Source organism: Macaca fascicularis, chromosome 19, assembly GCF_037993035.2.
Source record: "Macaca fascicularis isolate 582-1 chromosome 19, T2T-MFA8v1.1".
Taxonomy (NCBI): Eukaryota; Metazoa; Chordata; class Mammalia; order Primates; family Cercopithecidae; genus Macaca; species Macaca fascicularis.
In genome coordinates, this window is record NC_088393.1 from 60,049,220 (window position 1) to 60,071,347 (window position 22,128).

The 22,128-nt window shown below is 44.0% G+C and overlaps 1 protein-coding gene and 1 long non-coding RNA gene across 24 annotated transcripts in view; one reads left to right on the forward strand and one right to left on the reverse strand.

Moving 5' to 3' along the window:
- Positions 1-3,765: 3,765 nt before the first annotated feature.
- LOC102118432 (uncharacterized) lies at positions 3,766-6,556 on the reverse strand. Its single transcript, XR_012427942.1, has 2 exons — positions 6,278-6,556; positions 3,766-5,565 (listed from the first exon to the last, which is right to left on the reverse strand). It is a non-coding gene; the product is annotated as an uncharacterized lncRNA (long non-coding RNA).
- ZNF480 (zinc finger protein 480) overlaps positions 5,695-22,128 on the forward strand; it is a 28,161-nt gene continuing 11,727 nt past the window's right edge. For 2 of the 23 annotated variants that reach the window (XM_065535863.2, XM_074024579.1), the window contains exons 1-4: positions 5,695-7,175; positions 9,069-9,159; positions 17,108-17,225; positions 20,253-20,379. In XM_065535863.2, the coding sequence (XP_065391935.1) occupies positions 20,306-20,379 (74 nt within the window). In that variant the 5' untranslated portion in view covers positions 5,695-7,175; positions 9,069-9,159; positions 17,108-17,225; positions 20,253-20,305. Of the gene's footprint in view, positions 7,176-7,544; positions 7,647-8,255; positions 8,375-9,068; positions 9,160-17,107; positions 17,226-20,252; positions 20,380-22,128 lie in introns of all 23 variants that reach the window. The other 21 variants (XM_074024578.1, XM_065535858.2, XM_065535864.2 and 18 more) reach the window with 18 other exon arrangements.

A 22,128-nucleotide genomic window follows, 5' to 3' on the forward strand; every position in this document is an offset into this window, starting at 1 on the left:
TCAGGCGATCCACTCGCCTTGGCCTCCCAAAGTGCTGGTATTACAGGCATGAGCCACCGTGCCCAGCTGACGAAAATAATTTTAAAGTAATGGCTAGTTCATCCACATCTATATGTACTCTCTACATACACAGTCTGAATTCAAATTCAATTATAGCCTTTTTTTTCCTGGTTACAGAAAACAGACTCTTCTTTGAATTAATAAATAAAAGTTTATTTTTATCAACTCACTTCTCCGATAAAGAAAACGTCTTCTCTTGTCTTCAGCAGGGCTCAGATGGTACAAGAGAAAATATCACGATAATTTAATTTTTTTAATGTTACATAGACATGACATTTTAATTACTGCTTGTATCTTCTAGTAAGACCAAAGAATTCATAATTCTATATGCTGTTTCCCCATGATTAGTAGGAAAGTAGGAAAGAGAAAAACTTTTTTTTTTTCTTGAAACAGAGTCTCACTCTGTTGCCCAGGCTGGAGTGCAGTGGCACAATCTCAGCTCACTGCAACCTCCGCCTCTGGGTTGAAGCAATTCTCCTCCCTTAGCCTCCCAAGTAGCTGGGATTACAGTTGTGCACCACCACGCCAGGCTAATTTTTGTATTTTTAGTAGAGACAGGGTTTCCCCATTTTGGCCAGGCTGCTGTCAAACTACAAACCTCAGGTGATCCACTTTCAGCCTCACAAAGTGCTGGGATTACAGGTGTGAGCCACCATGCCCAGCCTAAATGTAATTCTAAGTTTTTGTTCCATTTAACAGGTACACAGACCCTAACAATGGAAATTGATCAAGCACACTTTGCAACAATTTATATCTAATATCGCTCTCTTTGAAAGGAGGTCTCCTTATGTTGCCCAGGCTGGGCTCGAACTTCTGGGCTCAAGCAATTCTCCTGCCTCATAGTCCTGAGTAGCTGGGATCACAGGCCTGTGTCACTGTGCCTGTCTAGTGTTGTCTCTTGTATGTGACAGGAACAGATACCAGACAACCAACATGAATACTTAGGGCTCCTCAATACCATTCAAAGAGGTATGGGCGAAGTGTATGCCGACATTATTATCAGTTTAAACTTTTTCATGTTCCATTTGACAATTATAACGTGTGTTTATTATGTTTGCAATTTTTCATGTTAGAATATGTGGTGACAATGTTGAAACTGACTCCACTCCTAAATTCCTAGAAAATAAGCAAAGAGTGGCCGGGTGCCATGGCCCACACCTGTGATCCCTTGGGAGGCTGAAGAAGGAGGCTTGCTTGAGCCCAGGAGTTCAAGACTACCCTGAGCAACAGAGGTAGGCCCCATCTCTACAAAGTGTTTTGTTTTATTTTGTTTTTTTAAATTACCAGAGCATGCTGGCATACACCCGTGATCCTAGCTACTCTGGAGGCTGACGTAGGAGGATCACCTGCACCCGGGGAAGTCAAGTCTGCAGTGAGCCCTGCACTCCAGTCTAGGTGACAGAGCGAGACCGTGTCTCAAAAAAAAAAAAAAAAAAAAAAAAGAAAAAGAAAAAAAATAAATAAAATAGAATAAAAATAAAAATTATTTGTGCTGGTGATCCTGGTTACTCAGGAGGCTAAAGTGGAGGATCTCTTGAGACTGGTCCAGGCTGCAGTGAACCCCAGTCGCACCACTGCACTCCAGCCTGGGCAACAGAGCAAGACCCCGTGATTTAAAAAAAAAAAAAAAGGAATCAGGTTCAGTGGCTTACGCCTGTAATCCCAGCACTCTGGGAGGCCGAGGTGGGCAGATCACTTGAGGTCAGGAGTTCAAGACCAGCCTGGCCAACATGGTGAAACCCCGTCTCTACTAAAAATACAAAAAATTAGCCAGGCATGGTGGAGTGTCCCTGTAATTCCAGCTACTGGGGAGGCTGAGGCAGGAGAATCGCTCGAACCCGGGAGGCGGAGCTTGCAGCGAGCCAAGAGCACGCCACTGCACTCCAGCCTGGGCGACAAGATGAGACTCCATCTCACAAAAAAAAAAAAAAAAAGAAAAGAAAATAGCAAGGGTTAAACAACTACCAGAGCACCCTCCCACCCGCCCCTTCCTCCCTGTCTCACCTTTGTTTTCCTAGGAACAGCTTACTGGAAAGAACCAGCAATGAAGAATTACTCTTCCTCATAGCACTTCATTAAGTCTAATGATCCCCACCTTGTTTACAAAAGTAAAAGCCAGACAGAGATCTTCCAAATTCGCATTCTTTGACATCGAGGATTACTGGATTGTTTGTCCTCACTGCCAGGTGCTCATGCACTGCCCCATACCTGATCCTTTCTAGCCTTGCTCCCTGCTCCACATAAAAGAAAAACTTTTCGGCCGGGCGCGGTGGCTCAAGCCTGTAATCCCAGCACTTTGGGAGGCCGAGACAGGCGGATCACGAGGTCAGGAGATCGAGACCATCCTGGCTAACACGGTAAAACCCCGCCTCTACTAAAAAATACAAAAAACTAGCCGGGCGAGGTGGCGGGCGCCTGTAGTCCCAGCTACACAGGAGGCTGAGGCAGGAGAATGGCGTAAACCCGGGAGGTGGAGCTTGCAGTGAGCTGAGATCGTGCCACTGCACTCCAGCCCGGGCGACAGAGTGAGACTCCGTCTCAAAAAAAAAAAAAACTTTTCTTTGTGGCTCTTGGTCATGTGGAGAGCTTGTGGTTGGAGTATCCTTCCTACTGTAATAATCCTTTTGAATACAATCTCTCCCAACTAAAGTATGAATTTGTGTTTTGAGAGACGTAAATATTTTCATTATGCCATCTGTGTTGAGATCTGTTCATTCTTTTGTATTTGTGTGTGGCATAGGCTATAAAATATACTCAACAGTTGAAAATAGTTCCTACTTTAGTAAAATATTTTGAATCCTCAATGATTTGCATCTGTGTTATAATGATGTTACAGGGTAAGCATATGTTAAGATCTCTGACTGAGGAAATACCCATTTTTACTTATTAGAGAAAAAACTGTATCCATGTTGGTCTCTTGAAAATTTTATGCTAATTTTATATCCTAACAGGATCATATTTGGGTTTTGTTTTGTTTTGTTTTTCTTAGAAGGATAGATGGAGTCTCACACTGTCACCCAGGCTGGAGTGCAGTGACCTGATCTTGGGTTACTGCAACCTCCGCCTCCCGGGTTCCAGCGATTCTCCTGCCTCAGTCTCCCGAGTAGCTGGGATTACAGGCATGCACAACCACGCCCAGCTAATTTTTGCATGTTTAGTAGAGATGAGGCTTCACCATGTTGACCAGGCTGGTCTCGAATTCCTGACCTCAAGGGATCCACCGACTCAACCTCACAAAGTGCTAGGATTATATACCCTTGCCTGGCCAACAGGATCATATTTCAATTAATTAGCACTTCAAGATGAATGCAACCTTCCAATAATAGGGATGTGAGAGAAAAGCGTATTTATTAGTACATGTGAATTCACAAATATTACCATAAAATTATTGCCAGTAGACACGAGGCTGTTTAAATTTTGATAATTTGGTTTTACTTTCTTCTACGTTCACATGAAAAAGAATAACTTGCTCACCAAATAATCTTAGCATTATTGCAAAATTGTTCTTTGGTGAAAATCAATCCAGTAGTCTTCTGAAGACTCTCTACAGGCTTTGTTATTCCCACATGAGAGAATATTAAGAAAAGAAAACACCTAAAAAAGGATCACAATTGTTAAAAGTACATTTTCTAGTTACTTTCAGAATGCATATAAAGTGAATTTGAAATTACAGTATACTTAGAAATTATTGATGTAAGCATATTACAATGTCAACTAAGTTTATCTGAAAGGGATTTGAGGTTCATTCATCTCAAATTGGAATAGAATAACATACAATAACAAATGTAAATAAGAACTATGTAATTTACATCTATTTTTAAAAGTTTTTTTTTTTTTTTTTTTTTTTTAATCTCTCGCTCTGTCACCCAGGCTGGAGTGCAGTGGCAGGATCTTGGCTCACTGCAACCTCTGCCTCCGGGGTTCAAGCGATTCTCCTGCCTCCACCTCAAGTAGCTGGGATTACACGCATGCGCCACCACGCCCGGCTAATTTTTGTATTTTTAGTAGAGACAGGGTTTCACCATCATGGCCAGGCTGGTCTCGAACTCCTGACCTCAAGTGATCCACCTGCCTTGGCCTCCCAAAGTGCTGGGATTACAGGTGTGAGCCACCTCGCCCGGTCAGTTAACGCTTTTTTAAAAGCAACAATTGGTGACCTGAATTCTCACTGGCCTTAGCCCTCCATGCCCCAGGTGCTGTCACTCGGAAACTCTCTGGAGCTGAGCACAGGGTTACCTCTGTCCCTCCCATAAGAACAGGGAATAGAAAAGGAGAGGATTTCTATTCTGCTTTGTGAGCCATCAGCATGAAATTGCACATTCCACCCAGACAGGGCTTTGCAGTTCACGTATTCACTTGCCTGGTTTTTGAAGGGGGCCAGCCCCTCCACACCTGTGAGTATTTCTCCTCAGGTGGGATGAGAGACTGAGAAAAGAAATAAGACACAGAGACAAAGTATAAAGAAAGAACAGTGGGCCCAGGGGACCGGCGCTCAGCATACGGAGGACCTGCACTGGCGCCGGTACTGTACTGAGTTCCCTCAGTATTTATTGATCACTATTTTTACTATCTTAGTGAGGGGAGTGTAGCAGGGCAACAGGTGGGGAGAAGGTCAGCAGGGAAACATGTGAGCAAAGGAATCTGTATCATGAATAAGTTCAAGGAAAGGTGCTGTGCCCGGATGTGCACATAGGCTAGATTTATGTTTCTCTTTACCCAAACATCTCAGTGTAGGCACAGATCCTTTATGGGTGTCGGGCTGGGGGATGTAAGGTCTCTCCTTTCCCATGAGGCCATATCTCAGGCTGTCTCCATGGGGGGAAACTTTGGACAATACCCAGGCTTTCTTGGGCAGAGGTCCCTGCGGCTTTCCGCAGTGCATTGTGTCCCTGGTTAATCGAGAATGGAGAATGGTGATGACTTTTACCAAGCATACTGCCTGCAAACATACTGTTAACAAGGCACATCCTGCATAGCCCTAAATCCATTAAACTTTGATTCATTACAGCACATGTTTCTGTGAGCACAGGGTTGGGGCTAAAGTTACAGGTTAACAGCATCTACAGGTTAGCAGAAAAACAGAAACAATTTTTCTTAGTACAGATCAAAATGGAGTTTCTCATATCTTCCTTTTCTACATAGACACAGTAACAATCTGATCTCTCTTTCTTTTCCCCACAGCTTTCACAGACAATCCCAGGGCTTTTTAATTAAATTGCTAAAATTAGTTTTTCATGTATGTATTTTACAGACTGAGTCTCTGTCGCCCAAGCTGGAGCGCAGTGGCCATTATAACTCAGTGTAAACTCGAACTCCTGGGCTCAAGCGATCCTCCTGCCTCAGTCTTCGGGGTAGCTGGTACAGGTGCCCCACCCCACAGCCGGCTTAAGGTTAACTTTAATAGCAGGAATTTTCCTGGATCTAATCATCAGCAGACTTTGCTCTGTCCCGGCAAGAGTACAGTGCGGAGACAGCTGAGTTGCTTCAGCCTCCTTGGCAGGTCTCCTGCAAAACCCGGAAAACAGGCGCTGGAAGCGAGGCGGAGGGAAGCGCAAGCCCCGCCCCACCCCGCCCCACCCCGCCCCGGCCAGGCCGCCCTGCTGCGACCTCTCCGCTGCGCGCGCAGTTTCCCACAAACCCGGAAGCGGATCGCGTGGAGTGAAGGTCACGCCGCCGCGCGTGAGTTTCCCTTTGTGTAAATTAAAATCTGAGCTTCCCAGCTCCCCCGCGCTTCTGTACCCGGGATCTGAGAGGCCACATAGACCTTGAAATCCTGGCACCGCTCCCTCTACCCCGACCAAATTCAGGCGTCTCTGTGAGAGTCCCGCGGTCGCTTCCCTGTGTGTTTAAATCGCTCCGCGGCGGGTCCTGTCCCCCGTCTTTCTGCCACAGGGCCATGTAGTCACCTCCTATCGAGGAGTTTTCCTGCTTCAAATTCTTCTGTGATGCCTACATCCGCCCCGCACCGCGTAAAGTCCTCCCCCGCTAGGTGGATTCCGGTCTATCAGGGCCCCCAAGCCTCGCCTTTGTTGACCCTGGAGCGCAGCGCTCCAATCGCAGTTCAGGAGAAGCCGCGTCTTCTGCCGAGTCCTGGGATTCTGCAGACGCCACCCCTCTCTTGATCCAGACCCTCCTTGATCCGGGGCCCCGCTACTTCCCAGGCCTCCTCTTCCCAGCCACCGCTTCTCCTGACCCTGGGTGTGGGGAGGTGACTTACTCTGTCTTTTGGCATCCAGTGTTCTTGCAGTCTAAATAACACCCCACTGAAAAGGTTCTTCTGCATGTGGGCATCTGATCCCAATTCCTTCCATGTGCATGTGTGCAGAAAGAGAGATCTGGAGAGCGAGGGAGAAGAAAGAGAAACATCTTGAAGGAGAAAGGAAGATTGAGGGAGAGCCCTAAGCAGATGGCAAAGTAGAAAGTGGATGGGGCATTTGCAGAGACAGCGAATGAAGCCGAGAAAGTAGCAGGGGGAGAAAAGCAACTGAAGAAATGCAGAGAAAAGTGCCATCTCCGGAGAGATGAAGGACTGCAAGATAGTGAGAGGGGCAGCAAAGTGGGAAGTTCCTCAGTTTGAGAGTGGGGGAGAAGAGGAGGGATTTGGAGCCAGGGCAGACAGAGCAGCGTAGTGCTGGGACAGCAAGAGGGGTCAGCTGGTGACAAGGAGAGCAGAGGGAGAACCACTCCAGGGGGAGGGCTGGGATCTCCGGGTGCCAGAGAGTGGGGACAAGGGGTGCAACAGGAAAGAAGGGGTTTAACAGGGAGAGCAGAGGGGGAACAGAGACAGGGAAAGAGGCAGGACCGGGCACGGTGGCTCATGCCTGTAATCCCAGCAGTTTGGGAGGCCGAAGTGGGTGGATCACCTGAGGTCAGGAGTTTGAGACCAGCCTGGTCAACAGGATGAAACCTCGTCTCTAATAAAAATACAAAAATTAGCCGGGCATCGTGGCACGCCCCTGTAATCCTAGCTACTCAGGAGGCTGAGGCAGGACAATCGCTTGAACCCTGGAGGTGGAGGTTGCAGTGAGCTGAGATCGTGCCATTGAACTCCAGCCTGGGCGACAAGAGCAAAACTCCGTCTCAGAAAACAACAACAACAGCAACAACAACAAAAAGTAAGAGGCAGAAATAGGTGGAGATTGGGATGATCAAAGATTGAGCAGAAAGTTTGGAAAAGGTGTGGAACAAGTTGCCAGAATGGAGCAGAACAGATGGAAGAGAAGGAAGAGAAGGAATAAGGGGAGAAACATTAGGAGAAGAGAGAGGCTCAAAGTGAGCAGAATCTTAGGGGAAAAGTAAAGAGGGGGAAAAAAAGCTAGAGAAAGAAGGTGAGAATGATAGATGCGTACAGAATGAGGGAGGGAAACACAGTAGTGAGAATAGAGGGAACCCTGGGTGCAGATGAACGGTGAGTTGATTGGCTATTATGATGAAGTTGTGACATTGATTAATCTGATTATATGAAATGTGCTTTAAAAATACAGATGAAGATGAGATGTGCAAAACTCCTGTCTGTGAGGCTGGTGCATTTTATAATTCTTGGCATCAGATTTTAGCTTCCACTCACATTCCCTATTCAGGCACAGGTCAGTGACTTGAGTCATTCAGGTGTGGGTCACCCACTTTCCTTTTCCTGGGATGGGGTATGGTGTGGGCGAATGTATAAGATAGCAGGAAAACCAGTGTTCTTCCTACTCTTGCAATCAACACAATAATGAACACTTAACACAGAATGCTTCATATCTGATGAAAAAAATGTGTGGGGATTTCTTCCCACCAATAAGCAATTCGTCAGACACCGCCTGGGGGATCTGTAATTTCACTCAAGTTGACACTGTCTACATGGAGTTAGCATCAGATCCCACAGGTTGGGGGCTCAGTTCCACAAGCCTGCCCCTATTTCATGTGCTGGTTGTAAGTTCCAGGTTGGGACCTGAACTTCAACCAAACATCTAAAAATTGAGGATTCCCTTGACCCTTTGCTCAGATTTTATTAATTTGTTACCCTGGTTCACAGAACTCAAGGAAGCATTTGTTTAGTTTTATCCATTTGCTATGAAGAATATTGCAAAAGATACAGATGAATAGCCCGATGGAAGAATCCTCCTAGCAAATTAATCAAAAGAAGGGGCTTTGGGATACCCTGATTTTTTTTTTTTCTTTTTCTTTTTTTTTTTTTTTTTTTTTTGAGACAGAGTTTCACTCTTGTTGCCCAGGCTGGAGTGCAATGGTGTGATCCCAGCTCACCACAACCTCCACCTCCCAGTTTCAAGCATTTCTCTTGCCTCAGCCTGCCAAGAAGCTGGGATTATAGGTATGTGCCACCATGCCCAGCTAATTTTTGTATTTTTAGTAGAGATGAGGTTTCACCATGTTGGCCAGGGTGGTCTTGAACTCCTGACCTCAGGTGATCCACCTGCCTCAGCCTCCCAAACTGTTGGGATTACAGGCATGAGCCACCATGCCTGGCTGACACTGGCAGTTTAGATATGCCAATGAAAAGCTATCACATGCATCTTTTAAGTGGAATAAATAGAGTTCAGTACTGTTTGAAGTTCCAGGCATCCAATGGGGGACTTGGGACATGTCCCTCATGGATAAGCAGATTCCACTGTGTTCTGTATCTGGCGCTGAGCACCAAGGCTCTGTGTCCTCCATTTCTGAGTGATTACATGAGTCTGGGATCCATAGAGATGGGAGTGGGGCTGTGCTCTGCATGGGGTTTGGTCAGGGCTGGGTCTGGCCCTGAAGGGGAGCTTAGTCCAGGCCAGCTCCCCACTGCTGCAGCGTGCATGTGGGCATCCCTAGGAGGGGAGCAGATTCTGAAGAAAAGAGTAAAAAACTCACTTGTTGTTCTTTCTGTAGGAGTTTCTTGTCCCTGCATCAACTCTGGTGCAGCGGACAGCAGAGGACATTTTCCACAGGGTGAGGTCTAACCTGTGTGTGTGGTTGTGGCACAGGAAGAGGGTATGATTCTAAGCCCTAAACAGCATATTTTTGACATTTAGGATTGACTTCTAAAGAGTCATGCTGTGTGATGAAAAAGCCCAGAAGAGAAGGAAGAGGAAAGCAAAGGAGTCAGGGACGGCTCTTCCTCAGGTGAGGTGATATTCTTGGTGGATTTTTCTGTCTCCTTTGTTTCAGAAACGTTGGGCCTTGGAGTTGGGAATCTTCTCTGAGTCTGACAGGTTTGCTTGCACTCATCTATGCCTTCCCTCAGTGCTGAGACCAGCTTGGTCAGGGGGACCCTAACCTACTGGCATTAGAGGAATTAAAGACACAGACACAAGACAAAAGTAGGATCAGGGGCCAACAGCCTTTACAGCTGAGAGCTGCAAACAGAGTTTGACCCATGTAGTTATTGACAGCAAACCGTTGATAAGGATTGTTTCTATAGATTATAGATTAACTAAAAGCATTCCTTACAGTAAACAAAACATTCTTAATGAGGAGTAGAGAAACAGGCTCTGGCTAATTATCTGCAGCAAAAATGTGTTGTTAAGGCACAGGCCACTCATGCTATTGTTTGTGGCTTGAGCAGTTTTCCACTCCGGGCAGGCCAGGTGTTCCTTGCCCTGCTCCAATAATCCAACAACTTGTAGCAGTGTGCGTCATAGCCATCACAAGCATGTTTCATTGCTGCAAAAATCCTGTTTATGGCCAGTTTCTTTAAAGCCTGTTTATGACAGGCTTAGGGCCTGTTGCTAGCATGTCCCCCTTTCTGTTTTTGCAAAGTGATAAAGGCAAAGGCTGCTTTGTCATGGTGGGTTACTTCTCACAGGATTTGGGATCCAGATCTGCAAACTACACAAAGACAAACAACACAGATTAAAAGCACAATCATCGTTGAAATCAGAGCCTCCAAGTGTCTCGATCCGTTTTAATGGGTTAATAGCTGCTAATCTGTCTGCAGCTCCTTCAAGCTCTTTAGTTCCTGGAATTAGCATCAGATGTGCCTGAGAGACTTGAAGTACTTGTTCCTTCAGTTTTGCAATATCCAAAGATAAATTTCCAGTATGACCCTTTAAATGTCTCTTAACTCTTTCCTACTCTTGCTCTGTTTCATTATACAGATGAGGAGTAATGTAAGAATCAGAAGTATTCCAATCACATTGTAACCGCATTCTATATTCTAGACTAACTAACTACTCGATCTCCTAGCCACATTACAGTTTGTTGGAGATCACTGATTTGATTAGGTAGTTTTTGGTCTGTATTAGTTTGGGAATTCCACAGCAAAGTAGAATTTTTCTGCCAATTATTTACATAGTCTGCTGTTTGTACTGTGGAATGCAAAGTAACTCCAGCTACCGTGGCAGTAGCTGTGACAGCAATCAATCCTATGATGATTAAAATTAAAGTGGCAATGAAACGCCGAGAGCACCTCAAATTCTTTTTTCTTTTTGAGACGGAGTCTCGCTCTGCCACCCAGGCTGGAGTACAGTGGTGTGATCTCGGCTCACTGCCATCCCTGCCTCCCGGGTTCATGCCATTCTCCTGCCTCAGCCTCCTGAGTAGCTGGGACTACAGGTGCCCACCACCACGCCCAGCTAATTTTTTGTATTTTTAGTAGAGATGGGGTTTCACCATGTTAGCCAGGATGGTCTTGATCTCCTGACCTCGTGATCAGCCCGCCTCGGCCTCTGAAAGTGCTGGGATTACAGGTGTGAGCCACCACGCCCGGCTGAATTCTTTTGAAGAATTTCAGTAATAATATGTACAGAAGGAGAGGCTTCCTAAGGACAGGAAAGCTTTATGGGTATCCATACTCCTTCTTGGGCTGTTACCACTAAAATAGAATGATCAATAGTATACAAGGAAGAATTCACACAAGAAAACAATCTACATTCTTGACAAGTCACATGATAGTTAGGGACATCAGGTTTTAAATCACCCACTACAAACAGGAAAGGAGGCCTTATTGTCAGTCTTGACATGGCTGCAACTGGGGGGTCCTCACGTTCCTCCCAAAAATCTCTTCCTCAGCATCTGGCTCATGATAAGGCTTCAGGTGTCTTGATGATATCCAAATCGGCTGCTGGTTTTGGCCTGGAGATACACAAGCATAACTTCTACCCCAAGTTATTATTTTACCTATTTCCCAACTTTTTGTTATCGGATCTCTCCACCAAATCAGTTGTTGCACTTCCATCTTTGCAGCTGATTTCTGTAGATGCTGTTAGTTGCTGATAGCATCTGGACTTTAGGCAGGCTCAAAAAATTTAAAGTCAATAATGCTAGATTCAATTGCATATTTTGGGTTCCATAATCACTGTTCCCCCCTTTCTGTTTTTGTAATTGCTATTTTAGGGGGAGATTCATTCTTTCCACAATGGATTGTCCTTGTGAATTATATGGGATGCCAGTAACGTGTTTAATATGCTATAGAGAGAAAAATCTAGCTGGAGCTTCACTAGTACAGCCTGGGGCATCACCTGTTTTAACAGAAGCTGGAATGCCTATCACTGCAAAGCATTGCAGAAAATGCCATTTAACACAGGCAGAAGATTCCCTTGTTTGACAGGTAGCCTAAACAAAGTGAGAAAAGGTATCTACACATGCATGCACATAAGCCAATTTACCAAAAGAAGGAACATAAATGACATCCATTTGCCAAAGACAATTAGGTTCCAATCCTCGAGGATTAACTTCTCCTGTAAAAGATGAGGAATGCACCATTTGGCAAGTTGGGCATTGCTGGATAATAGCTTTAGCTTCTTCCCAGGTAATGCTGTATCTGCATTTGAGACCAGAGGCATTAACATGGGTTAAATTGTGAAAGTGTCTAGAATTAGATACTGCAGTAGCAACTAGGCGATCAACCATTTGATTCCCTACAGTTAAAAGTCCTATAAAGTGTGTGTGAGTTCCAATATGAGTAATGTAAAAGGGTGCATTCTATTCCTAACTGGTTTGTAATTGGGTAAATAAAGTCATTAGTTGTTAATCTGTATGAAATCGTAACTGAGCGTTTTTAATTAATTGTGTGGAATGGACTACATATGAAGAATTAGAAATTACACTGACAGGCAGCTTAAAAGCAGTCAGTAGCTTAATTACAGCTACAAGCTCCTTTTTGAGCTGAAGTATAGGGCGTCTGGAAAATTTTAGTTTTTGATGCAGAATAAAAAGATTTACTATTACTAGACCCATCTGTAAAAACATTTTCAGCACTTTTAATTTGTTTAAATTTAGTTATTCTAGGGAGAATCTAGTTAATTTTAAAAATTGAAATAATTTTGTTTTTGGAAAGTGATTATTAAGAACACCCACGAAATCAGCTAACTGGGTTTGCGAAGTAAGATTATTTATAAAGGCTTGTTGTATTTGTGCCTTCGTAAAAGGATCATATCCATGCAATTTCACAATTCCATGCAATTTAGCAATTCAAGTTCTCCTATTGCCTATCAGAGTAGCAATTTGATCCAAATAAGGACTTAGCATCCACGAATTAGTATGGGGAAGAAAGAGCCATTCTACCAAGTCCTGCTCTTGACAATAACACCAGTAGGTGAACGCTGAGTTGGAAAAATCAGTAAGTCTAAAGTCTTTTCTGGATCTACTCTATTTATTTGAGCTTTATATACTTGTTTTTCAATCAGTTGTAACTCTGCCTCAGCCTCCTTTGTTAATTGCCAAGGGCTAGTGAGACTAGGATCTCCTTTAAGGATAGAAAATAGATTACTCATTGCATAAGTAGGAATGCCTAGAGCAGGTCGTATCTAATTAATGTCCCCTAGTAATTTTTGAAAGTCATTCAGTGTTTTCAATTGATCCTTACATATGATTATTTTCTGTGGCAGTACTGTAGTGTCATTTACTAAGTAGTGTCATTTACTATTGTAGTGTCATTTACTCCCCAAGTCGGAGTAAGGAGTACTTGTCCTGAATTTCGTCAGGAGCTATAATTAAACTGGCACGAGAAATCAAATTTTGTAAGTGATTGTAACATTGGAGTAATATTTCCTGAGTGGGGGCAGCACAAAGAATATCGTCCCATTGTTTTCCTTTTTTGCATTTTGGACATATTCCAGGCTTAGCAGTTATCTTTTTCCCCCCAAACTGGTGGCCTGACTTGGTGATTTTTTCTAGTCTTTTTTAGTATGACCATGTTTCCCACATTAAAACAAGCTCCAGGAAATGGAGTATTTCCTTTACCCACTTTCATTCCTGCCATTGCCTGGGCTAGCAGAGTAGCCTTATGCAGATTACCTCCGATACCATCACAAGGTTTAACATAGTCAACCAAATGTGCTTTTCCCCTAATAAGTCGCAGAGTGACTTGGCACTCAGGATTGGCATTGTCGAAAGCTAATAACTGCAATACTATGTCCTCAGCAGCTGAATCTGCAATCACCTTTTTAAGAGACTCCTGTAATTTACTTATAAAATCTGTATACAGTTCTTTCAGTCCCTGCTTTACAGCACTTGAGGGGTATTGTTCCCGCCTGAGGTGATTTTTTCCCCAAGCTCTAATGCACAGTCCTCTAAGCTGCTCTATGGCATCATCCTGCATAAGCCTCATCTGCCCACCAAGTTTTAAATTGTAAGAACTGAGCAGGAGTTAGACAAGCTCAAGTAAGTGCATCCCAATCAGTAGGAATCATTTGAATGGAGACAGCAACATTCTTTAACAATCCCATTACAAAAGGAGAACTTGGTGCATATTGATTAATAGCTTGTTTAAATTGTTTAAGTATTTTAAAAGGAAGAGGCTCAAATGTAGCCATAATATTCCCCTGTTGATCAGGTGGGTGTATTCTAACAGGGAACTGCCAAGCATCCATATCACCCTGTCGTCTAGCTTCCTGGATTCCTGCCTGAATAGAACCGAGAGCAGTCCCTTGAGGTGCTCCTTGAACAGTCACTGGGGCAACTACTTTTCACCCAGTGTCCTCTGGAAAAGAAAGATCTGGAGGGTCAGGCCACTCTTTTTCTTCAAAATGATGAGGGGATGTAGACGGGTACGGACAAACCTCTCCCTCCTTTGCTGCTTTAGCTGGTAAGGAAACCTGCTCTGTCACTTCTTCTGTTACTTCGTTACATGCTCCTTCTTCCTCTGATTCCTCCTCCTCGTCATCTGTGTGGAAAGGCTCCAAGGTGGAACGAACCAGAGCCCACACTGACCAGACAGTTATAGGAATATCCTCAGTACCATCGTTATATGCCTTCTTCGGTGTGCTGCCTACCTTTTCCCAGACCTCTACATTCATAGTTCCTCGGTCCGGAAACCAGGGGCAATATTTCTTTACCACACCTAAAAACCTGCATGAGTCAGCTAGTGCTAACCTTTATTCCTCCTTTTCTTAGGAGCTGCCAAAGCAGGCTCAAATAAGCCTCATGTCTGCTTGACCCTTTTCCCATTGTTACCCTGATGCTTCTGAGCTCCTCTTTTACCATGGGGATTGCTTAAGAGTACTCGGGTGTCCTCCAGCATAGTTCCACGTTCTCCAGCTCTGGCGACCCTTTGATTTGGGTTCGAGTCCCACATTGGGCGCCACTTGCAGGGACCAGCTCGGTCGTGGGGACCCTAACCTAGCGGAACTAGAGGAATTAAAGACATAGACATAAGAATAGAGTGTAAAGTAGAATCGGGGCCAACAGCCTTCAGAGCTGAGAGCTGTGAACAGAGTTTGACCCACATATTTATTGACAGCTAGCCATTGATAAGCATTGTTTCTATAGATTCTAGGGTAACTAAAAGCATTCCTTATGGGAAACAAAACATTCTTAGCAAGGAGTAGAGAAACGGGCTCTGGCTAATTATCTGCAGCAAAAACATGTTGTTAAGGCCCAGGCCACTCATGCTATTGTTTGTCGTTTGAGCAGTTTTCCACTCCGGGCAGGCCAGGTATTCCTTGCCTTGCTCCAGTAAACCAACAACTTGTAGCAGTGTGCGTCATAGCCATCACGAGCATGTTTCATTGCTGCAGAAATCCTGTTTATGGCCAGTTTCTTTAAAGCCTGTTTATGACAAGCTTAGGGCCTGTTGTCAGCACCTCAGTCCCTCTTATCTCACTTAGATTCCATCTCCCATTACCCAGTGACATGAACTGGGGATGAGGCTCCACCGGGCATGGTTCTGGGAAGGGCTTATTCCCTAACATGGATGGAGATGGGGTGTGGGCCCCGTGGCATTAGAGCTGTTGGACAGTAGGGATTGTTCAGGGGCCACATCTGAGTGCACCATCACCTCTCTGTAGACCAGAAACTGCACATAGAAGTCATGTATTATTGTGCACAAGCACCTAGTAAATTGTAGGAAAAGAGTACAGGAAGGAGAAACCTTTTCTGCCTGATTTTTTTTTGTTTGTTTTGTTTTTTGAGACTGAGTCTCTGTCATCCAGGCTGGAATGCAGTGGTGCGATCTCAGCTCACTACAACTTCTGTCTCCCTGGTTCAAGTAATTCTTGTGCCTCAGTGTCCCGAGTAGCTGGGATGCCAGGTATCCACCACCACACCTGGCTAATTTTTGTATTTTTAGTAGAAATGGGGTTTCAACATACTGGCCAGGCTGGTCCTGAACTCCCGACCTCAGTTGATCCACCTGCCTCACCTTCCCAAAGTGCTGGGATTATAGGTGTGAGCCACCATGCCCAGCCTTCCTGCCTGATTTTTACTACATTTGAAGCTAAATGCCTTTCCCAGTTTTTTACGTCTAGCTTGGTTCAGGGAGGACGTTCTCTCATCATCCTCAGCATGTACCTCTCCCAGAGACTGATTTTCCTTCAGGGGGTCTCCTGCACCAGCTATGTTAGGCAAAGAATATGGTAATTTTGCTCAGAGATTGGAGCAGATTTTTTTTTTTTTTTTAATTAGGAGGAAATAATATTCTTGTCCACCAATTATTATCATTTTTTTCAACATCAAGTTATATATACATTTGTCTTACAGGAAAACTCCAAATGTACAGGTTAGGCCATCAAATACAAAGCATTCCCTGTCCTAAATGTCTAAGTGACATGTAAATAGTTGTTATGGGAGGGAGTCTTCAACCCTCCCTCAGTCTCACTGGGGACCCACTGCTGTCAGCTCTGTCAGGAGTGAGAGCAAGTCCTGTAGAATTATATTTATACAACATTATGGTGTTTTACGTAAAATTCTCGGTGATTGTTTTATGATACTTTATTCTGTAAGTTGTGAAAATTTGCTCCTTTACACCCTCATGTGAACGTTGTCTGAATTAAAAATCATTCACCTCTCTGTTTTTAGTGTCTGACTTGGTTCAGGGAGGATGCACTCTGGACAGCCCAGCTGGAGACTCTGGAGGTCCCGCGCCTTATCTGGGATGCGTCCTCTCTGGGCTTTGCTTGTTACCTCCTCACTGAAGGGGATGACCAGGTTCTGCTCGGGAGTTCCCCTTTCTGCACCTGCTCTGCAGCCTGTGTGGGGCAATAGGAAGCTGGGGTCTGCACCGCCACCTAGTGTCTGCCTGCATTACTGCTGGCTCTGGTTTATGCTGGTGCCTTTGTTCTCAGTGGCTTCCTGACCTGGGGCCCTGTTACTTCAAAGCTTACTCAGTCCCTTGAAAAGTCAGAAGGTTGGAAAGACATTCCCATTGTTTTCCTCTCTCAGGAGAAATCTAGAGTTCGTAGTATCCTCTGGATGATGGCATGTCATGCCTGGGCAGGGGTTCTGGTGAGCGTGTGTCACATATTTTCACAATCAGCTCCCAGTAGCTTGACTTGGTACTGGTGCACCTCTCGGTGCAGCCTCCTGAGTGTCTTCTAGATTTCTCACAAAGGCAATTGGCCCACATATTCTTGTTTAAGTTGTGTCTACATGGATTAAAAATGGTCTAGGGCTTCCTGTTCCTCTGTCTTGCTGACATTACTCTTTTAGTAGAGTTGCAGATTTCTTACACAGGTCTGGAATGCCTTCTAGTTAGGGGCCATGTATATTTCCTAAGGGAGATGTCAGATGTATCTTTACTGTATGTGTCATTTTATAAATATTGCTGCTAAAGAAGGAAACTTTTTTCAATATAATATATTTTTTTAAAATTTATTTTCTTCTTTTAACTCTTTTTTCTTTCTTTTTGAGACAGAGTCTTGCTGTGTCACCCAGAATGGAGTGCCGTGGCAAGATGTCAGCTCACTGCAACTTCTGACTTCTGGGTTCAAGCAATTCTCATGCCTCAGCCTCACGAGTAGCTGAGATTACAGGTGCCTACCACCACGCCCAGCTAATTGTTTATATTTTTAGTAGAGATGGGGTTTCACCATGTTGGCCAGGCTGGTCTCGAACTCCTGACCTCAAGTGATCCACCTGCGTCAGCCTCCCAAAATGCTGGGATTACAGGCGTGAGCCACTGCACCAGGCTAATATATTTTTATTAGTTAATATGCTAAAATGACATTCTTTGTCTTGGTTACAATAATTTTATTAATTATATATATTTTTAAATACAGCTTTTTCCTGCCCCCAGCCCCACTAATTTTTTCTTTTTTTAACCTTTCCTTCTGGTCCCTGCTCAGGCATCCTGTGCAGTGGTGATTGGCTGTAGCACAGACCAGCCCCCTTTTCCCTGCCTTAAAGTCGAGCAAATGTCTGCCATGTTTACTGCTGATTATCGTGTTTCATGAGATGTTCTTGCTTAATGATATTGTTGTTTTTGTTTTCGAATTTTATTTTTGGCCTTGTTTTTAATTATCTAGTAATTTCTTAAGATGTATACTGCTGAGATATTTTCTTTGACTTATTTTGTTAAATTATTATATAATAATAAATTTTCTATCATGCATTAATGTTTTATTTTATTAATGGAATATATTGATAAGCCCCATTGGGCTTTTGTAAATACCTAAACACGTAAATTTTATGGACATAATTATTATATTTATGTAAGTCAGGGTCAATCACATGTGTGTAGAATCCCAGCTTCTTGGAAAGCTGAGGCAGGAGGATCCCTTGAACGCAGGAGTTTGAGACCACCCTAGGCAACGTACTGAAACCCCATCTCAATTTTTTGAAGTATTATATATAATCATATTTTTTATATAAATAGAGATGGGATCTTTCTGTGTTGCCCAGGCTGTTCTCAAACCCCTGTCCTCAAGCAGGCCTCCCACCTTGGCCTCCCAAAGTCCTGGGATTACAGGTAGAGCTACCATGCCCAGCCTGCATTTATATTTTTGAATCTGGGTATTTAATAGAGATTGGAGTTCAACTTTCTGTGTTTCTTTATCGTCTATAATTTTTTAATGGCTTAATATACAACCATGTTTATAAACTAAATTGAGTACAGCTTTTACATTTTTGTTGCAAACATGCTGAAATGTACATAGCAAAAATAACAATGACAGGTGGGTGCAGTGGTACAAATCTTTAGTTCCATATACTTGGGAGGCTGAGGAGGGAGAAACATTTGAGCCCTAGGAGTTCAAGGCTGTAGTACACTGTGAATAAGCCACCACCATGCAGCCTGGACAACATAATGAGACCCTGTCTCTAAGAATTAAAAAACAAAAGTGATGACAAATGTCATCTAAAAAATAGATTATTGACAGACAACTCCTATTTCAGTTAATGTGTATAAGTGTATACGTGTGCTAGTGTATATGGGTCTAAGTGTACATATTTATGTGTGTACATGTGACATGTGTCCATGACTGCACAGATGAGCAAGCCTATGGTTTTATTAAGACACATCATCATTTTTATGTATTTTATTTTTTTAACAGTTGAAATTACATTTCAAATATTTTCCATGACCTCAGATATTATCCTACATCATCATGTTAATGAGTTGATAGCTGTGAATAGTAGCATATTATGGGATACATGTGTGTACTCATATATAATGACCTTTTATGAAGGTCCATGATTTTATCCCTAAACTTGTTTTAACTTTTTTCTTAGGTAATTGTCAATTTACTTTTGATGCTGATCTGTTCATTGTTCGATTTCTTTGGTTTGGTTCTAATGCCCGGACACCTGGGAGGCAGTGCTTACTCTGCTGTTTTTAGTCCTTACACCTGGGGCGAGTTTCTTAGAGTATCTGTGACACAGTTGTCTTCTCAGTAAGACAGGGACAGGTGTTTCTTTCCTGGGCTTTAGTTGTTATAGCAGTTAGTACATGTAAAGCATTTAGAGTAGTGCGTGTCTCATGGGAAGCGTTCAAAAGCTTTAGTCATTGCTATTGTTATCATCACAGTTTTATACTTCTTTTTTTTTTTTTTTTTTTGAGTCAGAGTCTCACTCTGTAGCCTAGGCTGGAGTGCAAGTGGCGTTGATGTTGGCTCATTGCAACTTCCGCCTCCTGGGTTCAAGCGATTCTCTTGCCTCAGCCTCCTGAGTAACTGGGGTTACAGGCACCCACCAGTACACCCAGCTGATTTTTGTATTTTTAGTAGAGACGGGGTTTCACCACGTTGGCCAGGATGGTCTCGAACTCCTGACCTCAGGTGATCTGCTGCCGTGGCCTCCCAAAGTACTGGGATTACAAGCATTAGCCACCATGCTTATAATTCTTTTTTTTTTTTTTTTTTTTTGAAGCCACTGTGGACATCGTCCTCTCCGAAGACACCACTTGTATAGTAGTGGTGGTGTTATTGGTAGATATTCAGATCAGGTAGATACTGAATATCACTTGGAGTGTACAAAATAATATCTAATCCTTCTATAGAGATTACCATGGGTTACTTTTTTATTTGTATTTCTTGTATGTCCACAAAATGAAAAATCTATATTGATTTTTAAAATATAACTTATTTTGGAAAAGCATAATAAAACACAACTCACAGGCTGGGATGGTGGCTCACACCTGTAATCCCAGCACTTAGGGAGGCCGAGATGTTTGGACCACTTGAGATCAGGAGTTCAAGACCAGCCTGGCCAACATAGTGAAATTCTGTCTCTTCTGAAAATACAAAAATTAGCTGGTGTGATCGTGTGCACCTGTAGTCCCAGCTACTTGGGAGACTGAGGCACAAGAGTTGATTGAACCCAGGAAATGGAGGTTGCAGTGAGCCGAGATCACACCACTACACTCCAGCCTGAGCAACAGAGCAAGACTGTCTCAAAAAGAAAAAAAAAACATTTACAGACACATAACTACATCACAAATACCTTAATTAGATTCGTCAGAACATTCTCTTCAATCGAGTTAATCTTTATAACTCCCTTCTCATTTTGAGTGAAGATAAATACCCTTTACATATCCTGTTGGTGAAATGTGTTTTTCATTTTAGGGACATTTGACATTCAGGGATGTGGCCATAGAATTTTCTCAGGCGGAGTGGAAATGCCTGGACCCTGCACAGAGGGCTTTATACAAGGATGTGATGTTGGAGAACTACAGGAACCTGGTATCCCTGGGTGAGGATTGTGCCCCTGCAGAAGCCGGGATCTGCCCTTGGTTATTTCAGCATTTTCCCTTGTGTGCCTCCTGGGAGCGCCTGCATTGTTTGACTGACATTAAGCAGGAGAATCACTTGAACCTGGGAGGCAGAGGTTGCGGTGAGCCAAGATCACGTCATAGCCAGCCAGGGCAACAAGAGCAAAACTCTGTCCTCCCCCCAAAAAACAAACAAAAAAAAACAAAAAAAAACCTTATTGACTCGGGCTGGGACCAATGGCTCACACCTGTAATCCCAGCACTTTGGGAGGCTAAGGCAGGAGGATCACCTGAGGTCGGGAGTTCAAGACAAGCCTGACCAACATGGAGAAACCTCATCTCTACTAAAAAGGCAAAACTAGCTGGGCATGGTGGTGTGTGCCTGTAATCCCAGCTACTTGGGCGGCTGAGGCAGGAGAATTGCTTGAACCTGGGAGGTGGAGGTTGCGGTGAGCTGAGATCAAGCCATTGCACTCCAGCCTGGGCAACAAGAGTGATCCTTGCTTTCTCCCTTTTCTCTTGTCTTATAAACTAGGGAAAAGGGGAAGTGGCAGAGAAGCTGGGAAGGACAACAGGAAAAGTGGTGGTCTCATTCCAATCCTAGCACTTTGGGAGGCTGAGATGGGAGGATCTCTTGAGGCTAAATGTTCAAGACTAGCCTGGGCAACAGAGCGAGTCCCAGTCTCTCTTAAAAATTACACACACAGCTGGGCACAGTGGCTCACACCTGTAATCCCGGCACTTTGCGAGGCCAAGTCGAGCAGATCACCTGAGGTTGGGAGTTCAAGACCAGCCTGACCAACATGGAGAAATCCTGTGTCTTCTAAAAATACAAAATTAGCTGGGCTTTGTGGCACATGCCTGTAATCCCAGTTACTCGGGAGGCTGAGGCAGGAGAATTGCTTGAACCTGGGAGTTGGAGGTTGTGGTGAGCTGAGATCGCACCATTGCACTCCAGCCTGGGCAACAAGAGTGAAACTCCGTCTCATAAAAAAAAAAAGAAAAGAAAAGAAAAAAAAAATCTAAAAATCTTGTTGACTCAGAAATGAAAAGCTCCATAGTGTTTTCTGGAGTTGAAATGTCGATTTTCTTCAGAGGTTCTGTCCCCTTCATTATACATCATTGGGTGATACCAGGGCTGAACTATGCATAAAACCTTTTTTGTTGGTTTTTGAGATTGAGTCTTGCTGTCACCCAGGCTGGAGGGCACTGATATGATCTTGGCTCACTGCAGCCTCCACCTCCCAGGCTTAAGCAATTCGCCTTAGCCTCCCTAGTAACTAGGATTACAGGCGCCTGCCACCACACCCGGCTAATTTTTGTATTTTTCATTTTTACAATGTTGGCCAGGCTGGTCTCAAACTCCTGGGCTCAAGCCATCCACCTGCCTCAGCCTCCCGAAGTGCTGGGATTACAGGCATGAGCACCCAGCTGCATAAAACCTTATGGCAAACTTCAGATACCCACTTCCCTGTTTTCTACTCCTGTGCTTTTTTTAATGTTTTGTTTTTTTGAGGCGGAGTGTTTCACTCTTGGAGGCTGGAGTGCAATGGCGCGATCTCAGGTCACCGCAACCTCCGCCTCCTGGGTTCAAGCGATTCTCCTGCCTCAGCTGCCCGAGTAGCTGGGATTACAGGCATGCGCCACCACACTTGGCTATTTTTTTTGTTTTGTTTTTGTATTTTTAGTAGAGACGGAGTTTCTCCGTGTTGGTCAGGCTGGTCTCGAAC